The sequence below is a fragment of the Lathamus discolor genome, chromosome 3 (assembly GCF_037157495.1).
Source record: "Lathamus discolor isolate bLatDis1 chromosome 3, bLatDis1.hap1, whole genome shotgun sequence".
NCBI classification, from domain to species: domain Eukaryota; kingdom Metazoa; phylum Chordata; class Aves; order Psittaciformes; family Psittacidae; genus Lathamus; species Lathamus discolor.
The window spans coordinates 11,703,838-11,726,733 of record NC_088886.1 but is presented as its reverse complement, the minus strand read 5'-3'; the positions used below and the strand labels follow the sequence as shown (position 1 = coordinate 11,726,733).

Here is a 22,896-nt window from a genome sequence, read left to right as displayed (position 1 = left end):
CACATTGAGCACTTCGCACGTTGGGGTTCGGGCCGCAGCCAAATTAGCAACACGCCTCCAAATAAAACCTAAATTTGCTTGTAAATGCATTCTGCTCTCCTATAAAAGATTCAGGGAGAGGGCTGTAATAGCAGATTCCCACATGTGCAACGCAACCCAGCAGATAACGGGCTGCCCAATTACGCCGGGGAGCTGGATAAACATTTAAGAGCAAACAACGGGATTTGTGCTGGGTTTAAATATTAATGGCAGGATTTGTCCACTTCCCCTTGCCAATGTTCACACTGTGGGGGCTTCGGCAGCAGCATGCCGTGACGCAGCCGATGAGTGATTCCATGTCTCGGCTCCAAAGGAGCAGGGAACGGCATGTAAAACAGCCCAGTGCCTGCGTAACACATTTCTCATATAGCAGCATTCCTGCTCCAAAGAGCCCTGTTTCAGATGTGTTGGAGCTTGGTCCTGCCGGATTCAGATTTAAGGAAACACCATTGCACATCTTGAGTGGAAAGAGTGTTTCACCAGCCCGTTTACACTGGCTGGAGAAACAGAGATAAAAATGCAATCCATCACACTCCAAGCAGGCCTCCCCCTCACTGTGGGCTCGGGATTTAACTGTTTGACAGCCAAGCCAGACTTCTCCAGGCGGATACAAGGACTGAGAAATAAGGACTGGAAAAATCTACAAATTAGAAAGCAGAATGAAGCCAGGCATGGAAAATCCAGTGCTTTGCTTAGAAATTAGCTGCCCACCATGAAGGAAGCAGAATGTGCTCCTGGACTGGAAAGCAGCAGGTTTCCAGGGCTGAGGAAGTGGTGGGACCTCATGGGTCATGCTAAAGCATTGGCGCATCCTGAATGCAAGATCCCAAAACCAAGAAGGGGGGAGATACATCAGCCAGGCAGTATGGGAAGCACTCCCAGAGCATCTCACCGGGAGCAGGAATGGTGACACAAAGGGAAAACAATAATTATCTAGTGCCTGGAGCTGATGGTAAAAGCAATCCAGGGATGCAGGTGGCCACCTTGCTGACTGTGCCCAGCACACACTGGTTGCTCAGCATCTGGCCCTGCTGGTCCTATGGTTGCTGGTGTCAGGGAGGGCTCTGCCAGCTGGTTGAGCCACAGCGCCTGAAGCAGGGCTGGCCGTCGTGGTAGCAGTTCACAAGGGCCATCTCATGACTGCACGTGGTGGTGTTGCTGAATGCCTCCCGGCTGCCTCTCTGGCGTCCAGAGAGAAAACAGACATGAAGGAACAGCTCCGGGCAGGGGGTGGGAAGGACACGAGCAAATAAACAAACAGCAGAAAACCTCAGAGAGAAAATAACCAGGCACCAGAAAGGAAATGAACTCTAACAACAAGGGATTAAAAATAGCAGCGAAGCCAGGAGTCAAGCTCCGCCAAGGCTCCTGGTTCGTTCTCAAGGGGAGGCAGGTTGGATGGAGCCTCCAGGGCGGCCTGAAGATTCACACCCATCTCACAGCCATGGGGCAGATGAAGCCAGACCAGCTCCCATGATGGCCAGGAGTTCTCTGGTCCAGCTGATACCAGTGTTGGGTCCAGCTTGTCAAGCTCGAAGCCAACTTGTCAAGCATCACACGCATGGTCTGGGGTAATTCAGTAATCCCAGTAGCTCTGCAAGACAAGGGGGAAGAGCTGCCAACTGAGACTTTACTTCCAGCACTCAGGTGTGTTATTTTCCCTTACATTCACATCAGCTCAGCACCCAGGAACAAGAATCCCTCAGGAACCTGACCTCCTCCTCATCCCCAGTGGGCAGGCAGAACTTCAAACAGATTTACTGGTGCTGCCCTCCAGATGCTGTCGTGGGATGATCTCAAAGTTAAAGACTGCCTGAGGACTCCTCAAACATCAGCCCTGGCACAGTGTGACAGGATAAGTAGGCAGGGCCTTTCCACACAGCCAGCGTGCTGTGCATAACAAGATGGACCAACAAGTGATGGACAGTATTAGTCCAGGAACTGAAGGAAGAGCTTAAGGTGGTGGTCAAGAATACATCTGGGATAAAAGTGAAAAGAGGAAGCAGAGGCCTCCTTAAGGCTTTTGCATAAGATCTGGTTTTCCCATAACAAATCCTGAGCAGCCTTTCCCACCAAGAGCCCTCTCCTCCAAGGAAGCTCTGAGGAAGGTCCTGCAGGACCACAGAGGCCCCTTGGTGCCTCACACTGACTCTCCACTGGCTTGGCCTCGGAGGGAGCTGCTCTTGCACTGCAAACAGCAGAGGTTTTGTGGCTCTTCCCACTTCTGCCTGAGAAGAGTATCCCAAGCCTTCTGACAGCACCAGCTGAGTGTCACACACACTGCGTGACCACCGGCATTTCCGTGGGGCAGACAGACTGCCCCGACCACATCTCCCGGGCTGAGGGCACCAGCTCTCCCTGCCATGCTGCTCAAGCAGGGCGAGTTACCAAGCTGCAAACACCAGGGCTGCCGAATCCTCCTGTTCCTAACCCATGGAAGGAAGGGACAGGCTTCACCAAGGATACAAAAAGGATACCTCTAAGCCCCAAATCTTCTGGGCCCACGGTCATCAGAGCCGCCGCTCCTGTCTTTAAGCTTCTAATTAAAGATTTTAATGACCACTGTCTCTGGCCCTGCAGTGGCTTCCATCAGCCTCCTCTCCTTCCTTGGCCACAGACGGCTTCTGCCCTCAGGAATAATCTACCATTTGCCTCCAAAGTCCCAACACATCCCAGTCACAGGCTCAAAGGATGTTCCTGAGAGCAGCTTCTTCTGCACGCCCCACACTGATCCTGTCTTCCTCTTAAAATAAACTCAAATCATTCCCTACAAGCTGTGCCACAACACAAAAGGAGGTGAATGCAACCTCCCAAGTCTGCTGGATAGCTTGGACACTGAGAACTCGCTGCTAACGGGTATTGGATACACGCAGTGAGAGCAGCAAACCCAGCGTTGCTATCAGGACTCATTGGTGCTTCTGAGCTCCCCCTCCTCCACGCTGCTTGCTTCTGGCCCCCAAATTCCCCTCTCTGCCTACAATTCCCATTCCAGCTCTTTTTCACAGCCTTGCCTTCTCCAGTACCTCCTGGCCCTCTCTGCAATACTTTACTGCACCAAAGAAACCACTCTCTGCTCCTCATTTGCACCTCAGAAAGAGACACTCTTCCCATGTTTCATAGTAGCAGAGCACGGAACCCCCCCAGTGGCAAAGCTGCACTCACCCCAGCACACCCCACCATGGCCGGTGGCCCAAGCCACCTTCTCAGCTTGCATTTCCCTGGGGCCAGGCTGTCCCAAGGGCAGATCAATGCGAACCCTGAGCTGATGCTCTTGGATGAGTGGAGGGAGCAGGGTACCACGGTGGCTACCAAGGGATGCTCCTCGCTCCATTGCAGGCCTGGCTGTTGGATCCAAGCTCTCTAGCTGCAGGACCCCAGCACGAAAGGCCAAGCAGCTGCGAGTCACATTGAGTGGTGCAATGACAGCCTTGCTCCGTGCCGCACAGTCCCAAGCAGGGACACACTCGGGGAGGGGACGCAGCAGCACTGAAACCCACCCCAGTGTCCTCACTCCAGCTGCCACTTCAGACATGGAGGTGTCAGACACGTGAGACGCTCTCGCTGCGAGCACGCTGCCCTTTGCAGCCGGCTATGAGAGCAGGAATGTGACCCACTTAAGCAGGCAGAGGTCAAGTGGGGAGCAGAGCGGCAGGCACACCTAGAGCGCTGCGCTCGGATTGAATCCTTCGAGAACACGCGAGCGCCTTGGCTGCGCTCCAGGGCTCCATCATTACTGGATAGTTTGCATTTCCTTCTAGGAAGGCAGCCGGGAAGATCGGCATGCGGCGCACAGCCCGCGGCTACAGACTCCTGCAAGGAACAAAGCTCTGACGCCCCGAGACGAGCGTGCCAGACAATGGCCTGTGATTTTCTTTGCCGTTCAGGCTCTGCAGGGGGAGAAGGAGCAGCCCTGAAAAGCCTTATTTTACACATCCAGACAATCTCCTTGCACAAGGGGCATTCCCCAGCCAGCCTGGAGCACTCCCGAGGTGCAGAATCAGCTCTTTTGTCACACATGCTCACTATCGACGTGGAAGGAGCAGCTCTTTGGGTGACTAAAGGCAGGTGGAGAAGACCTGATGCTGATCTGAAGCTCAACAGACCTCTCCTCATAAGAAATGGGGGGGTGGGGGAAATGAAAGGATTTCTGGAGAGGCTGTTCTTGCTCCAAGGGTAAAAACCTCAGGTGTCCAATGCACACACTGGGTTACTGTTCGGGCTGCAGAGGCTGGCCAGCCAAAATCCACTTGGACTTCAACCCCAAGGTGAACAAAGGTGTGACCCCAAGGGTCTGAACTAGACACAGACAAGAAATGCGCACATAAGTCCGTAAAGCTCTATGCAAAGTGTACCTTGAAGAATTTCAAATCCCAGGATCAGCAATCCTGCATGAACCACGACTGGGAAGAGCAACATGGGGGAAAAATCTGGATCCCTTTAAACAGAAACCCCAAAACTGCTCTCTTAAATGCAGCCCCACACACCTGGGGCTTACTCCTCACCCTGAGATCATTGCTCAAGTAGTTCTGTGATGTAGCTGCACTGCAGCTGTGCTTCATCAGCAGGACAAGGAGGGCAAAGCTTAAACCACTGTTCAGGATCGAGAGCCAAAGTCCTGGACAACATCATTCTGAATGTGAATGTGAAGGGTTCTTAAGCCTTCCTTTTCACAGGGTGCAACACCTATGATTCCTAGATCCCCTTAAGATCATTTCATCATCCTAAGGCTGATCTGGATCCTCCCCTAGGATGAGACGAGGCTGTTGCCCTGCTTGCAGAGGCATTTACTCACTTGTGCCCCCAGCCAGGCAGGCACATGGGTGTGGGATAGGTGCTGCCTTCTGCTGGGTAAGTCAACAGCGTCTCCGTTTACTCAGAATCACACGCTGGAGTGCGTGAATTTGCATGAGTGTGATGTGACAGAGAATTTTTGCTGTGTTTTTTAAAGCCACTTGTAAAAACAAGAGGCAGATACTGAACCGGAGCCAACATCTGTATCTTTGTAAGACCCAATCGCCAGCCTTTTGCTGACTCCAGAGCAATAAATATTCAGAGCCTTAAAGGCTTTTCTTCAATCTGCTTAGGAGAAAGCAGCCTCAAACAATGGCCAAGAAGGGATCTTGCCCAACCTCAGCTTCAGTGGATCAGCTCAGGGAGGGAACAGACCTCACCAGATTCTCGCAGTACCACAACTCCTCATTCTTTTTTAATGACAAAAAATGAGGAACCGCCCCCAAAAGCCAGTAATTTAGAACACAACCACACACGCAGCAGATGTGGGCCAGCGGGGAGACAAAAGCCTCTCACAAGGTAGGAGCAGGAACGACCAGATAGAGGGAGGGGAAAATATCCAAGATCAGAGCTGCCATCACCCCTGTGGTGGAGGTGGACCCCTGGCCTCACCTCTACATGTGGATTCAACCAGTTCAGACCCTATTTTAGGCTGCATATGGGACTTTTCATCTTCAGAGCACTTAAGAGGCATGTGTTAATCCTCACAACGCCCTGCCTTGGCAGATAAGTGCTTACTATCTCCGTTCCACAGCTGGTGGGACAGGCGCAGTGGGAAGCGGCTCATTGTTGCAGACCCCGGGCAACCTCAGCTCCTGGGCTCCTTGAAAGACACAGACAGGGTGCCCGGTTTGAGCTGATGAAGGGAGCCCCAGGGAGCCTGGGACACCTCCTGGGCCATTGGGCAACTGAAGCAGGGCTGGGATGGGCACCATCCCCCAGCCAGTGCTTCCCGGGGGAAGAAGTCTTTCAAACACAAAGCCCCAGCACACATCTCTGCCACCTTTGTACAGCAGGTCAGGACAGTGGCACTCATTTATTATGGACAAATTAATGCCCATGGAGATTAAAGCTTTATCTACCACCAGCTCAGCCGCATCTGACTTAGATGTGTGCAGGGCTGGGCTGACATGTCCTTGCACACTGGAGGAGCCACATCCCCACTGCACCTCCAGTACCACATCCTTCTGTGCTGTGGACTAAATGTGCCTCCTTCCTCTGCCCTTGGCTTCTCCATCCTACTCTGAGCTGTCTTGTGCACCACCAGCCTGTCTGCTCTGCCTTTTCTTGCCTGTTGAAGCCAGTGTTTGACAGATAACCACAAAGAAGAACAGAGGCAGAATGGAGATGCATGGCCAACACCAATGTGGTCGCAGCACCCATACATTAACACCAGTTTGACACTGCCACCTCTGTGCAGCAACAGGCAAACATGGCAAAACAAAGGTCACCACTGTTAGTGTTAAACCATCACCCCAGCCCCAAACACGGAGCGAATCAGTGCCGAGCCACCCAAGGAGGAGGGAGGAATTACCATGCACTTGGTTGATCTCCGAGTTGGATGACAGGATCTCATCAGCCAACTTCTGGGCAGTGGGCAGCACCTCGGTGTGATGTGCCGTGATCAAATACTGAACAAACTTCTGGAGCTGGTCCCTGTTCATCTGGAAAAGGGTCTCTGAGATGGGAAGACGGAGTTTGACCTGGTCCGGCTTGCGGATCCTGTACAGTGAAAGCGCCACGACATGGGCACAGTAAAAAATGTCCTTGTTCCCGCAGCCGCATGTCACTGAGGTGATTTTGCAGCGGTCGAAGCTGATGGCCACCTTGTAGGTCACCTCTGGTTCTGTTGCAGTCGCTGGCTCTGTTACCGTCCCGCTGAGGTGGAAGCCTAGAGAGGGAAAGGAGAAGAGGGAAAGGCCACGTTAGCTTCCCCCTGAGCACTACCACCCATGCAAACTCTGGCAGGAGACCAAGGCCAGCCAAGGCTGCCCATGCATCGTTATATGCTGGAGGGAAGGGATGCCATCCAGAGGGACCTTGACACACTTGTGAGGTGGGCTGATGCCAACCTTATGAAGTTCAACCACGACAAGTACAAGGTCCTACACCTGGGTCGGAGCAATCCCAGGCACGGCTACAGACTGGGCAAAGAAGAGATTCAGAGCGGCCCTGCAGAGAAGGACTTGGGGGTGCTGGTCAATGAGAAAATGAACATGAGCTGGCTGCAGTGTGCGCTCGCAGCCCAGAAACCAACCGTATCCTGGGATGCATCAAAAGGAGCGTGACCAGCAGGTCGAAGGAGGTGATCCTGCCCCTCTACTCTGCTCTTGTGAGACCTCACCTGGAGTATTGTGTGCAGTTCTGGTGTCCTCAACATAAAAAGGACATGGAACTGCTGGAACAAGTCCAGAGGAGGCCACGAGGATGATCAGGGGACTGGAGCACCTCCCGTATGAAGACAGGCTGAGGAAGTTGGGGCTGTTCAGCCTGGAGAAGAGAAGGCTGCGTGGAGACCTCATAGCAGCCTTCCAGTATCTGAAGGGGGCCTATAGGGATGCTGGGGAGGGACTCTTCGTCAGGGACTGCAGTGACAGGACAAGGGGTAACGGGTTCAAACTTAAACAGGGGAAGTTTAGATTGGATATAAGGAGGAAGTTCTTTCCTGTTAGGGTGGTGAGGCACTGGAATGGGTTGCCCAGGGAGGTTGTGAGTGCTCCATCCCTGGCAGCGTTCAAGGCCAGGTTGGATGAAGCCTTGTGTGGGATGGTTTAGTGTCAGATGTCCCTGCCCATGGCAGGGGGGTTGGAACTACATGATCTTGAGGTCCTTTCCAACCCTAACTATTCTATGATTCTATGTCAAGGAGCACACCACCCAACACATACACGTGTAAGCCATCCTGGTGGCTTACACCCAGCAACACCCAGCCCGCGTATGAACACGCTTCTGCACCAACATACAGATGCAGCCAGACTCCTCGGTGAGTTTATTTAACAGCCAAACCCCCAGGGGAAGAGCAAAGCTGCTCAGTTCCCATTTGTTTAAGAGTCTCTCAGACTGCTTCTCTCCCGGGATTCATCTTCATCCACGCCTCCCTCTCACTCAATTTGCAACTCACGTGAGTGAGGGCTGGCAGAAAAAGGCCAGGTTTTCTTTTCTTTGCTGAGGCAGACACAAAACCCCACAAATTAAATGCAACCCAACTCCAACTTCGGTCCCTCAACCAGGTAGAGCGCTCCAGGCCATGGCCACAGCTCTGAGCTCTTCTACGCAGCAGGAACAGGAGCAATGTGCAGCCTAAAACATGGGCTGTGGGGGAAACTGTTTGTTCCTTGAGCTCCACAATAGTTGCTGCTCCCATGGGAGCTTTTCCCGAAATACTGCTGCCAGGAAGCCAGCTGCTTGTTGGTGTGATCCATGCTTTGGGCTGCAGGGACAGCCCAAGTCACTCACACAAAGGTATGGTGCTCCTGACAGCACCCGCTGTGCCATGAGGGGGTGCACCACCTTTGGGCACAAGCCACAGGAAATCCCAACACATCCCAAATATGGGTTAGAAACATGAAACAGGCTTGTAAGGACCTCTGGATCCAAGGAAGGTGAATGCACCAAGTAAGCGAGGGATAAGGCCAATGAGAAAAGACTGGATGTCCATTACCCTCAATCTGAAAGCCTGGGGAGCCCTTCCCAGGAGCCAGCTGCAGAGGAGGTCTAACACCAACACTTTGCACTTGCCCAGCTACATGGAAAAGGGGCATTTTTGCTTTGCCCATCCATCTGTCTTGTTCCTCAGAGGAGAAGAAGGCTGCACCAGGAGGTTAATTAACATGGTCAAGGCCACCTCATGCCCCTGTGGCAGAACCTGGCATGGTACCCGGGCCCCGGCACTCCATTCTGCCCATCCCAGCCCTCCTCCCCAAAGAGGATGCTCACTTTTCCCTGCCACTGCAACCTTATTAAGCCCATGTTTACGCAGAAGTCCCTGCAGAGCCTGCCGTCCCCCCCCCCCGGAGAAGGCGTCAGACAGCTGAGAGCCCTACAATTAGCAAAAGAAAAGAAGGGGGGGTGGGTGTGAAGATTAAAATACATTAACTGCATCAAACCCTTGTGCGTTTGCCAGCTCTCACAAAGGCTTTCCGAGACAAATTTTACCAGAGGTTTTTAATAAATGGCATCAAAACCAGCTATTCACTGCCAGTCTCTTTAAAGCCACGCCAAAAACCACATTCAAATCTGATTAAGCATCAAGGAGGTCTGCTTTTACTTTAGTGCAGGGGAGGGGGAAAGCAGACCTGTCCTGCTGTCGTCACCCGAAACCTACCCCATGCGGATGGTGGAGCAGGGGGAAGGGATGGACAACCCTGCGCTACCCTCTCGCTCGCACGCTGCTGGGAGTGGAAGTGCAGCTATGGCGATGCTGGGCTCAGTGCCGCGGGAGCAGCATAGCCAGGGGCTGACAAGCACCCCCCTTCCACACAAGTCCATGCCCCAGCAGCCAAACTATATAAATCCTGAGGATAAACTCCAAAGTGTTTATGTTTTACCACTTCTCTGGTCTGCGATGCTTGGCAGGCGGCTCCGACTCACTGCCAGCTTCTCCCCAGTTTACTTTCTGAGCAAGTTAAAAGGATTGGAAACCACATTCCTGCGCAAGAATGTATGTACATACGCATACGTACACCCATAGGCACATACGCACATATATATAAAACTCTCTAGGACAAATTACTAGCTATAAACACTGCCTTGAACCGCTTACTTTAGCAGGATCATGGGCCAGACCCCACTTGGGGCTAACTGGTGTATGGCTGGAGGAACTCAAACAACCTGTTTCAGACAGGTCTAACTCTGAAAATGCATCAACCACGGTCTGAATCCAGCCCCTCAAGACAGGAGATTTGTCCAGATACCCCCCAGGCTGCTCTCAAGGCACCCTAAAATCTGTGCTCCCCCATGTGCTGTGAGAGCCTGGCGTCACAACTCATAGCCAGTGTCCGCACATCAAACAGGGCCATTCAGTGTGTCAGCAGCTGCCAAGTTCACCTGGCACTTGAGCCCTAAGTCAAGTGTTGGTTTAGATTTTAGCCATGATGGCAGCAGGTCTATTTAAGATAAACTAGGAGCTCTATACAAAACATTTATCAAAAGCTTAGTCAGAAATTAAACATGGTGAGAGGGGGAGAGAGAGAAGCCGGTGGGAAGAGACGCGTTGTTTGGCAATATTTACATTAATGGGAGGTCAGCCTGCAGCTGCCATGCTGCGCCCTGCTCTACAGCCAAGTGCACTCCAGCACCCACGGGCACTGAGCACGCCAGCTCAGCAGTGATGGATATCGCTATCCCAGAGAAGAGTGGTGGTTAAAAAGAAGGTTATAGTGTGGTTACTCCTTCACCCATCGAAGCACTCACTCCTGGTCCATACAAAACTGATGCTACAGTCACTAGGAGGCTACAGGTCACTCTGGAGAAGAATACCCTGTAAAAGCTGTCTCTGTACCCTCCTCTTCCATTCATCTTGCGTTCCAGAAGCACATGGCACTGGTGATACCAGCACACCAGCAAACACAAACACAGCCCTGGCTGCAGACATGGGGTCTGCATAGCACCGAGAGCAAAAACATACTCCTCCATGTCCCCCCTGCATGTTTCAATTTAAGATGTTCCCACAGCCGAGTGCTTATCTAGGACTTCATCTTCTGTTCCTTAACATAAGCTAACTTGGTGTTTGATTTGCTGCCAGCAAAGTGACAGTGCCAGGGCTTGAAAACCATGGAAAAGAAATAATTAAATACCATCTTTGTAACTACAGACTAATTACGCCCCATCGGAGCCTAGCTTTGTCCCAGGAACGACATCATCTCCTCCCTGCCCCAGAACAGCCTCCCCTACTTTTACCACAGATGCTTCCCAGTGGATGTCTCTTGGATCCAAGCTGCGAAAGGAGCTGAGTTTTCATATCTGCCCCAGAAAGAGCACAGGAAGGTGCAATGAATGTTCACGGGCACACAGGGCACAATGAGCACATCTATTTCTTAATCCCACTTACCCATCAAATGAGGACAAAACACTGGAGGCAAGGACCTTCCCTGCATTAGTGCCACAGTGCCTCTGATTTAGATTAAAACAGACCCCAGGAATGTCTTATGGAAGTTTGTGAGCTCTGCACCGGTGGCACTTCCAAACCCATCAGCTGGGCAACACTTTCCTCTTTTGAGCTGACAAACCTCCCAGGCTGGGAGGAGCATGGATCCCTGGACTCTGAAACAGCTACGAAGGATCAGGCCTTTAGCAGGAGGCTCCAGTGCAGGAGACTTCGCTATTACAACCATTAAGACCCCAACAGAAGTATGTTCAACCAAGGTAAAAATTCTTTAATCTCTAAACTTAGTCAACTAAAGGAGCTTTGCAAACTCCCCCAGTTCTGTAAGAGCAGGCAGAACCTTTCAGCTGGGCATTTTTAACCCAGATACCCATCAGCCACCCATCGGGAGAAAATACAGTCCTGCAGCTCCAACCCACCACTAGACCAGCTGTGGATGCCCCTAGTCTCGAGTCCTCCAGCAAACCCCTAAAGGTAAAGCCAGCGTTCAAGTCTGGAGAGAGGCAGGCCACAGGTAGGAATTTCAACCCCAGAAACAAGCAAAACCCCGGTGTAACCCCTTCCATTCCTACACCTGTGTCACTGAGAGCCCTCCAACAGCCGCGAGAGCAGGAGGAGGGAGAGGAGGACCCCACAACTACACCAGCCAGGAACTTGAGAGCTCAGCTCTGCTCCCTCTGGCAGTTGCTGCTCACAGCCATCCCCCGGATTTCACACCACAGCCCGGAAGAAGTCACAGTTGTCATTCGCAAAGTTTTGCCACTCGGAAAAATGAGCTCGCTCTTCCCAGGCGCAGCACTCGCTTGCCTTTCATGGGATGCTAACGCAGTCCTGGCAGGGAGGCAGCCTTCACACAACAGCAGCCATCTCTAGGACCTAACCCTGGACCAGCAGGGACCTGCTGAGGTTGCTGCACTGCGCAAGAGGATGGGGACCAGTGACACACAGGTAACGCGAGGAGCACTTCTTCGCATCACTGTGGCTCCTCTGCAGGCTTTTCTCAGCATTTGTGTAAACCCTGAAGCAGGGCAACGAGCAGCTCTGCAAAGGGAAACGTGCCACCACATCCACCCCCCTGAGCAAGGACTGCTGGTGGATGCAGCCACACTGTACACAGGAAACTCACCCCCACATCTGGCTGTCAAAACCCGCAAGTGACCTCCTAGTAACTGAGGCTGATGTTTCGGGCAGCCTCTGTTAGAAGCAGTGTGATGGGAAGTCCATCCATGCAGCTTCCTGAAGGCACCAGCCTTCAGGCTGAGAGTAGTGGCTGCAGCAGACAGCAGCTTGGCTCCTCACTGCTCCTGTACTCTGTACAGAGCTCCCAGGACCCCATTTCAAACCTGTGTTTGGGAAGCAATGCCTTCAGACAGGCAGGAGCTCTGCAAAACCAAACAGGAACAAATACATGGATATTTATGGGGCACAGCAGATGCAGACGAGGTAAACTGAAGCTCTCACTCAGCCCAAGTCGTATACACGAGGTTAACATGACCCAAATATATCTCTTTTTTTCTAATTTCCAAACCACAGCGGAAAGGTATTTTAAACCAAAGCGATTCCAAGCTCTTTAGTGATTAAGCGGACTGCAGCTCCAGCTCCTAGTGGAAAAACCATTTGTTTTTCCACTGTGTGAAAGCCGTAACTAGCAATGAATAATAATTGCTGCACTGTGTGTTATTTATAAGCCATTCTCAGTCACATTTCCGTGCCTCGAAACAGCAGCTTTCTGAACGTGAACTTAAAATCGGTCAATATTTGTAATGTAGACAACACTCGTGGGAGGAAGGTGTCGGTGTGCTCATGCAGTGGGAAGCTGAGGTTAGTAACATCCCCCAAAGCTTTCCAGCTTCTAGATCAATTCCTCCAGCCGGCTGATGCTGACAATTGCTCAGTCCCTGACCTTGCAGTTGGAAAGGAGATGGGCTCATGAACTCATTTGCACATGACAATGCTCCAGCAAAGTGAATCATCTGCCTCCGATAGTAACGGAGAGTACGGAGCGCCCCAGCCCTCCTGGGCTCCATTCAACCAGCTCAGGGCTGGCCTTTTGTGCTGCCAGTGCAAGAAAGACTCTGCTGAAGATGTGTGCAATTAAACCCACTTTTCTTGTTGCTCTTTTGATTCAGAGCGGCTCAATGAGAGGCACCCTAGGCAGGTGTTGTCACACACAGATAAAATGTGCCTTTTCAGAGCGCCGGCAGACAAAAAGAAAGAGGGTAAGGCTGAATCAATTGCCATTTCTCCCTTGCAAAATAGGGAATCCAGGCTTCCAGCGAGTCCATGAGCAGAGCTGCTATGAATTTACATCCTCCCTCCTCCCCAGAGCAATTTCTTTTTGTGACCACAGGCAAAGGTGTTGCTGTTGAACGAGACCTTGGCAGGGATGAAGAAGGCAGGCAATGGCTGGCCAGGAGGATGCTGCCCCAGCAGAACACTGCTGTGATTCTGTTGTACCCTTTCCCCTCACAGCCCTCCTCCCTGGTCCCCACCATGCTCTTGTCCTTGCCCAGTCATTACCACCCTGAAAAAGCACCTCTGGCTCTGCAGAGCTAACAAAGACCATTAATAGCCCCCAAAGACCATTAACAGCCCCTGTGAAGGAGCTGCGCCTGCAGCTAAGCTGACACTGAAGGAGCTGTAACAAAGGGATACGGTTGAGTAGGAAAGGATGCTCCATGCTTGCAAGTGTCCCCACACATACCTACAGCCTCAGACACCAACCATCACAGGTTTAGGAGAAATATTGTCTCTCTGGGTAGGCCAGGGAAGAAGCATGAGCTGCAGCTGTGAACAGAGGAGATGCAAGTGGGGCTGTTTGTGCTGGAGGGAGCAGTAAGCTCCTCTGAGCAGCTGAGTAAGCTGGAGGGACGCTCTCTCTGCCATCTGCTCTGATCCCACAACACCTCCTGCAAATGAAGAGTCAATCCACTGGTTTCTATCCCTGTTAACCTCTAATCAGCCAAGAGCACCAGCCTCTGCCTCGCTCTTTATCCGAGCCTGCTAATGCGTGAAGTGCACCGCGCTTCCCATCTGCTCCAGCACTACTAGAGTTAAATGACAAAGCCGTTTCCCTGTCCCGAGCATTCACTTACACAGATGCCCTTGTATTAACTCAATTTCCCAGTGATTTCCATTATTACCCTTACGAGATTTCTGGTGTTTGTTTATCTAGGAGCCTGAAATGGAGGGGGTTTTTTTCACCTCCCCCTACTCAGCTCAGGGGGTGGCTGGATCAAGGCCAAATGAGTAGCCCTGATCTGTGACATTCCCAAAAAACATTCCCCATTTTCCCCCCAGCCCAGAGTGCTCTTTGTTGCCCATCCAAACCTGAAGACCCAGGGGTTTTGTGTCTCTGTTGCCATCCCCAAAGCCAAGACCACCCTTTCCAGCATCACCTTCCATATCCTTCCGGCAGCAAATGGGTTTTTAATCTACCCAGATGTGCAACCCTTGCTCCAAAGACATATGGTTTGGGGGAAGAAGTAAAAATACAACCAGTTTTAAAGCTCAGACTGATTTCCTCCGCTAAGGTGCAGCCATGCAAGCTGAATTCCTCTGCTAGCAGTTCAGATTAACACAAACCAACCCAAACGCCGTTTCTGCGGCATCATAAGCAACAGAAAGGGCTTGAAGAGCGAATGAGTTCACAGCATCTTTGCTAGCATGTGTTGCCCACATAATAACTGGTGGCAAAATGCTGTCAAGTCTCTGCTTTATATTGCTGCAGTATATTTATGGAAAGCTTGAATATAAAGAGCTTTCTTAACACCATAGAAAATTAGAAAGATGAGGATGTGCAATATATTTTTTGGTAGCAGTGAACACACCATCTCTACATCAAGGGAGGAAAAGCAACACATCCCTGTGACCATCCCAAAAACATCCTCCTCTCTCTGCTCATGAGCAGTCATATCTGGACAAGGAGCAACATGGTTCCTTGTTACAGGTCAGGTGTTTGTACTTAGCAGATGCAGGGTTGTTTTCAAGCATGAAAGAAAATATCCATGGAGAGGAAATTCACTTTTGCTGGAGTTTCCGGGCTCGTGCATCCCATCAGTGGAGGCTGCCATAGAGCAGACCCAGCCCCATGCTGTCACCACCCCGGCTGCCTCAAGGAAACCAATGGGAGATGCCAAAACTCACACATGAGGATGAGCGTCTTCCAACTTCAATGGAGCCACCCAGATTTCCAACAGCTGAAAAGCGGGCTTCTAGTACATAAAAGGGTTTTAATAAGGAAATGCCTCTTATCCCTGCATGCAAGTGTCACCACAATGGGATCACTGATCTTCACAGCAGTTGAAAGAGAGTGGAACAGTGCTGGTCCCGCTGTCACCTTTTTTATGTGGCAACTCACACAACAACTTAGCCCCACAAAAACATAATCCTGACCCTAAAAGCAAAGTGCCTCCCACGCCATAGCCCTTACCCCATTGCTCCTGGCTTGAAGGCTCATTCCTGTGTACCTTTTGGTCCCCCAGAGCCATAGACATCCTTCTCTATGTATCGGCTCCCCTTGCTGACCTGCTTTTCCAAGATGTAGCCTCTCTTCCACATAGGCAGCTTTTTCCAGCTCTTAGCCTCAGCCTGGGGAGCAGCTTTGGGTTTTGTCTCCAAATACACAAAGATAAACTGTATTCAAAGCATATTCTGCCACTCGAACTGCCTCCAGAGCAGGCTGCCTCCAAACCAAACCCCAAACTCAGTCCACCGGTATGGAAAATTAAAAGCAAAACCAAGCCTGAGAGCCTCCTGCCTTGTTTTCTTCCTGCATTTTGGTTTTGCATGGGACATGACTGTCACCCAGCTGCTTAACAAGGACCAGAATCAAACCAGGGCATCGCACAGCAATGGAGGGAAGCAGGACGCCACCCCGATCCTCCCTGAGACACCAGACCTTAAAATAGCAGCTCCACAATTTATAGGGAAGTTATTAGTTATAATTTTCCTGGCCCTCAGAAGCCTTCCGAGGGAATGAGGCAGCCTAGATTCAGTACGAAAACCTGCTCCAAATTCTTCCCCCAAAAAGACGTATTTTCCACTAAGAATAGCTCTTTCTTTTAAGGGAGGATAAAGTCTGACTTCCTAAGTTATTGGCAATGGTGTTAAATGAACATTATACTTTTAAAGCATTTCAATAGCGTTGGTGGCAATGGCCTCAGCAACAGATCTGCTGAAAAGGTCAATTAACTTCCTTCCAAAAACCTTGCTTTTAACAAAAGGGCTCTGCACTGAAGCTGCTCCCCCCCAGAGTGGAAAAATCACTGAGATGTCACTGGTTTGCCATTCCTGCTCTCCATCCCCATTCAGGAGTTGGACACAGACCCTAGGCACCACGACAACCCTCTTCTCCTGCCACCTTTTACAGCCCCCCATTTATAATAAACCCAAATCTATACATATATATTCTTCTTTTTTAATACTGAATTTCAGTAAGGATACCTCAGGCAAATGGTTCTTATACTGGAGAAATATTATTCTACTTAAAGGGCTCAGCTCACTTCAGCAGCTTCACAAAAACTTAGTGGTTTCCTTCCCCCCCCCCAGCTCCCAAACCAATAAAGCTTAAATTTTGGAGCTTATTAGGGCAGCTCCACACAGGGAAATTAACCACTCATTGCAGAATAAATTATTCAGCAATTGGTATCCCAGATCAGCCCCCTCTGTGGACATTTTACTCCAGGATCACTCTGGGAAACTTTGTGAGTGGATTAACTATTCCTGAAGGTAATTCCAGGACGGGGAGTCAATCAAGTAACTGCTGCATGCTAGCAGTTGGGCTGGTTACCCTGATGACAACCCTGACTAGAGCTACCCCAGAAGAGGACATGAGGGATGGTGTCGCTTGGGAAGGTTGACGCTGAAGTTCAACATCCAGCAAAAATTGAGTTGAAGGAAAAGGAAAGCAAATGATTCCCATCCCTGGGATATCTGCACAGAGCTGGGAATGGGCAAGTTCCATGGGGAGCTCCATCAGGACCATACTTTGGAGGGGGGAACACTTGCTATCATGCTGTGTTTCTCACATCTCCATCCTGACTCTGCTCTGCCTATGAGAGTCCTACCTGCACATCACAGTCCCCCATTCCCTGTTGGTGCCTCACAGGAGGGATGCCAGTGCTTACACGCATCACTGGGAGATCACAAGGCTTTAATCCTTCGTATGTGTGAAGTGTGTTGAGGGTATTTGAGAAGCACCAACTCCAACTATGGAGAGACCTGAAGAGCATCCAAGTGTACTGCAGCAGCTCCCAAGCCCAACTCAACCTGCTGGTGGATGAGTTCTCTGCTTCTTCCACAAGGACCAGGCTTTTGTTGGGTGTCCTCCAGTCCCACTAAACTACACAGCACACAAAAAATCACTTGGATAACAACAGAGTCAGCTCCATGGAGCCCAAAGGCTGTGTCAGAGCAGCGGGACTCCTTGACATCTCCTGGGCACGGCCATAGACCCAAACCCCACAAACAGCATCACAAAAGGGATCCTCAATAACACCATCACCACCACCCATGAAGCTCAACAAACTTCAAAGGCAAGCAAGGCAGCACATTCAGGCACTACAGGGTAAATCAAAGAGGGACAAGACCAGCTTAAGTGAAGCAACCACATACAAGTTCTCAGTTGCCAGTATGTGCTCTCTGGTGAGACCCCTCAGCAAACTTGAGGTCGCAGCTGACGAGCAGCCAATCGCCCAACTCTGCATGACGAAAACCCTCTGCAGAAGAGTCGTCACGCTTTAAGTAACACTTAAACCCCCCTTTTGATCACATTAGTTTTCACATGACCCTTCTGAGAAGTCAGGAAGGCAGCAGGAGGTCTGCGGAGCACAGACTTCCCCAGCAGCCCTCCTTGCTTGAAAGGAAGGCGGTTGGGAGACAGATGCCTGACAAAGATGCTGCGCTCTCCTGCATCAGCAGTTTTCACCATCTTTAGCACGCAGGCATTTCATGAGAAGCAGATTCCCGCACAGTGATTTTAAGCCCCTCAGCACCACCTTTTCTTCTTCCAGACATGCATTGTCCCCACTATCTCCTAGCCACACATCACCAACCTCTGCTGTAGCGAGGAGTCTGCAACTGGAAACCTGTCCCAGAGGACCCACCACAAAGGAGAAAACAGAACCCCTCCTGCTTTTCAAGCTCAAGACGACTCCACGGCTTTGCTGCTGTGAGAAACACGAAGGGCCACAAAAGCTGACACCCAGGGAGACATGAGCCATCGCTCTGCTGTGTCGGGAGCGGTGCTTGGGCCGCCTCTGTGAAACTCATGTTTCTGATTAAAAACTTCACAGATTTTTTTGTTCTGGGAAAACATTGTTATTCAACCCGCAGCCTAGACTGCAGGCTCCTCCGTTTGCTTTTGGTGCAGCGCAAACATCTAAAATGACACTGCGCAATGACAAGATCTGTCATCGGGATGGCTGGGGCTACAGTAGAAAGAAAAACAAGGGAACGATCCATTCCTTCTCCCTGGAATTCATCACAATTAAAACAAACGGAAACCTATATTGTGCAGTTAACACTAAATACACAGGACTGAATGGAAAGGGGAAGAGCGTGACGTAAGACATTCAGAGGCAGTTTTCTCCCACTATGTGGCATAATGTTCTAGTGGTGGATAGAGAATCTCCAGCTCCTCTAACCACAGACCTATGTCAGTGATGAAGGGGAAAGGGGAAAGGAGAAAGGGAGGAAAAAGAAAAGGAGGAGAAGGAAAAGGAGGAGAAGGAAAAGGAGGAGGAGAAGGAAAAGGAGGAGGAGAAGGAAAAGGAGGAGGAGAAGGAAAAGGAGGATGAGGAGAAAAAGGAGGATGAGGAGGAAAAGGAGGATGAGGAGAAAAAGGAGGATGAGGAGGAAAAAGAAGAAAAGGAGGAAGAGGTTGCAATATCCCAGCTAGCTATCTGCTGGCTGCCTGAAATACAACTTGAAAGCTGCACTGGAGCGAAATCCCACCCCTGCAGCTCCTGGTTTGCCCAGATCCTTGCGGAATGAGCCAGGCAGGGCTCCCTGGCAGTGGACTCCACGCACGCCCAAGGGTTATCAGCAGATTTATCTCAATTTGGAACTGGAAGCAACCAAAAATGCAGTGAGCTCAGCATAACGGGTCAGAAACAAAGCAAAACCAGATGAGGACTGGGAAGTTGACTCCTCTCTTCCCTTTGAAAAGGGAAGCTGGTAATTTGAGAGAGAGCGGTTTTAACCCACAGTCTCAGCAAAGGGTTTTAAGAATCGCCCTAATTAGCTCATAGCCCAAGTATTACACAGTGCTCCCATTTAGAGACTGGAAAGAAGTGGAAGGAAATCTTCCCCTGCCCCTTCAAAGAGGGTCCACAGACGCCTCTGAAAAGGGAGAGCAGCCGCACACTGTGGGTGACATGTCCTGGCTTTGGGGAGGGGGTCTCCCTCCCAGATTCCAGCTGGGAATCTTCCCCAGGAGTGGCACCCACTGCCTTCCCCTCCCTGTGCTGAGCCAGGAGCAGGGTCCCTCTTCACCTAGCCAGGAAACCAAGGCAGCGGGGTCTGGCAGCAGATGTGAGTGAAGTGGGACAGCTGGCTGGGAAGCACTGAACAAGGGATGCAAGGAGCTCACACCTCTGTCACTGCCTCTCCAAGTAGGAAACCTCCAGGCATCAAGTACCCTCACACTCAAGGTCTGCAGATGAGGAACAGCCAGGAAATAAAAGAGGCCATTTTCTCCTTCAGGAGCTGACATCTCAGCATCTGCTGGACTCCTGCAAGCTCCCACCAAGATGCTGACCCACAGTGCATGATGATGAACAACATCCATCAAACCACTTGTGGTGGAAAAGCCCCAAGCTGTAGAGTCACTATCACAGGCACTTCAAGAAGATGCAAGGATGAGTTGTAAACCACACAGAAAGCTGCAGAAACAAAACTCAGTTTCCTTTCCAAAGCTCCTACTGTTTTAAGCAGATCCGACTGTTCCTGTCATGGCTCACAGCTCAGGTTTAGTTGTTCGGTGGTGCTAGCATCACCCTGATGCACACAGAGCCAGCTCCGCCATCACCTCCATATTCCCACAGAAGGGGTATGTACAATGCTCAGGGCCAGGCCACCTCCAAACTGAACACAGCATTACCTTGGATGAGTGTCTGAAGGAAGCAGCTTCTGGCATATAAAAAGAGACCCACTCGGCACCACACATTCAATGGCAATGCTTCTCTGGAAGAGCAATGTGGGCATCGCCCAGGGAAGATGTGTCTGTCCAGCTGTGCTGCGTTTCAGACTTACTCAGAGCTAAAGGAGACAGGAACCACAAAGCTCCCAGCAAGACCAGTTCCCCCCCACAGCCCTTGCTTGGATGCCTATTTGCAAGACTTTACACCCAATGCGCGTGCACACAGGGAATGGTGATATTTTACTGGCTCTGACATGGACGCGCCTGCCTCAACAGTGAACAGTCCCTGCAACAACACACACTCCAAATGAAAACGACTGCAACCTTTAGCAGCCTCTCGCTCTAAAGAGCAATTGCCATTACTTATTAATTTGCTTCCTCAAGATAAACAAGAAATTTATTAAAATCTGAACTGGAAAAGGAGCACACGGGGCAGCGGAGGGACAGGAGGTTGCCACTTGTCTTTAAAGAAATAAATACTTCTACATTGGATTACACTTTCCACTTGCTGTTCCCCCTAGGAGCCAATTTCACACTGTGGGTTTCCTCTGCAGGAGATGGAAATCCCACAGGCAGGTTGAGGGCTCAGCTATTTTTGAGGGGAAGAAGCACCAAATTTGGGACCTAGCAGGTGAAGTGTAAATAAAACTAGTGATCTTGAAATAAAAGCCAAGTGCATCTTAGTGACGAACACAACCGTCTACAGGCTGCTGCCATGGATCATGACCCCGATATCTTGCAGAGATACTGTATTCTTCCAAAATCAATTCAGTTCCCTGTTTAGAGAAACGACTCCATTAAACCTAGAGACAAACTCATCATAGATAGAGGGACCAACACTTCTCAGGAGAGCTGAAAGCAGAGTCTCATTCCATCCAGCCAACAAGCAGGTGATGCTTGCAGGTGGAACTGGAGGCGTGAAACTCTTCAGTACAATTTCCTGCATCATCTACAGGGAGGAGAAGTGGTTGGAAGTACGATGAGAAGCAGAGTTCCCATCACACTCACGATGTACTTTTGCAAAGGCAAATTGTCATTCATTGGATCTTCCACCCATGCAACAGCCACACCAACAACCTTGCTTTCATACATCTCCCATTGTTCATCTAGTCATAGGAGAGGACTGAAAACGGCTGTCACCAGCACAACGCGAGTTATCAGTTGCATCACCATACCAGGCTGAAGTAGAAGCAAATTACAGAGAATCATAGAATGGTTTGGGTTGGAAGGGACCTTAAGATCATCCAGTTCCAACCCCCTGCAATGGGCAGGGACACCTTCTGCTAGACCAGGTTGCTTCAAGCCCTGTCCAACCTGGCCTTGGACACTGCCAGGGATGGGACAGCCACAACTTCCTTGAGCAACCTGTTCCAGTGATACTCTGTCTGTGGCAAATCAGGAGATAATCAGGACACCTAAAATGCAAGTGGTGAGCGCACAGTCACAGCTTCAGTCCTGGTGGTTTACTAAAAATCAACCTGATTTTTAAGTGAGCAACACTGAATAACAGCACTGAGGAAACCTCCAGGGCAGTGGCAACCACTCCACCCTGCAGGACTTCTAGGATGCTGCAAAGCCCTTATTCATCAGCCTTCTCCTTAACAAAGGTATGAAAACCCACGCTAGCATTCTCATCATCTGGTAGTATGTGCAGGTTTGAGAGTTCTGTGCCATCAAGAGATGGTGAATCTGGCAATGGGCCTGAAGTGTGTTGGGGGAGACACCACCAGACCCATAAGTCTGAGTAAACTAAACTAAAAAGAAATTAAAACCAAACCCATTGCTGCATCAGTCCCATCACAGGCTCTGTTAAGCTCAGCCAGTCTCAACCGCTGTCCCCTTCTCCTACTGTACCACGGACTATGTCAGCCGCAGGGTCTGCCCTAGGCACACCTTTGTAACTCCCATGCCTAACACTAGGGAAATGCTATCCCAGCTCAACACTCCTGGAAGATGCAATGACCAAAGGGTCACCACTGACTTTTCCAGGCTCTCCTACAGTGAGCTGACAGCCGAAACAGTACAGTGGAGGCTGGTGCAAGCAGCAAAGCCAGTGCTGGGCAGCCAAGCCTCTTCCTACCCTTCACTTTCCAGTCCATCATTTGCCCAGCCTGCATTCTGCTCCTCACCCAGAACAGGCTGTGGGCATCACCCAGTCTCCAAGGCAGATGCTGCTGAGCCCAGCTACTGCCACTGAAGACACCAATTAAACTCACCATGTAACTTTTTTCCCCCTGCATCTGCGCCGATTGTATATTCAAGCTGACACTTTCGCACGTTCGCTTTGTCTGAAGCCAACAGATCAGCGTGCCTCAGATACAAGAGATCTCTTTTTAACACTCCAAAGCTAATGAAAAAAATCCCCTCCAGTGAGAGGACAACGCTGGGTCAGAGTAGTTTTATTAGTCCTGAACCATGCAAAGTTGGAAGCTCGTCCCTGTTGAATTCTAATACTCCAACTCTGTTAAACATTAACTGTATAAATAATCAAATACTTCACATGACAGAGCCATACTTCCAATCTGGGGCCAATAACCCAGAGGGTAATGAAGGGTGTAGTCTTCTGGGCTGAAGGATTTCCAGCGCTCTCCAAAGATCAGAACAAAGACAGCCCCTTCCCCCTCTGCTGCCTTCAAAGCAAAAGCTTTGATTTGCTCGGCAAGACCACATCAAGTCAGAGCGCAGGCATGCAAATGGTATGTATCTCATCACCCCCCCCTGCTCCAGAGACACACGTGAAGCCACCAGCCATGGTGCGGTCTCAGCTCAGTCAAACAACCAGTGCTCCCTCCTAAAACACCCACTTCCTTCCCATCCCTGC

At 50.6% G+C, this 22,896-nt stretch overlaps 1 protein-coding gene across 1 annotated transcript in view; it reads right to left on the bottom strand.

Moving 5' to 3' along the window:
• ZSWIM5 (zinc finger SWIM-type containing 5) overlaps positions 1–22,896 on the bottom strand; it is a 101,226-nt gene that overhangs the window by 23,671 nt on the left and 54,659 nt on the right. Inside the window, exon 2 of the mRNA XM_065673481.1 lies at positions 6,365–6,721. Within this exon, the coding sequence (XP_065529553.1) occupies positions 6,365–6,721 (357 nt within the window). The remainder of the gene's footprint in view (positions 1–6,364; positions 6,722–22,896) is intronic.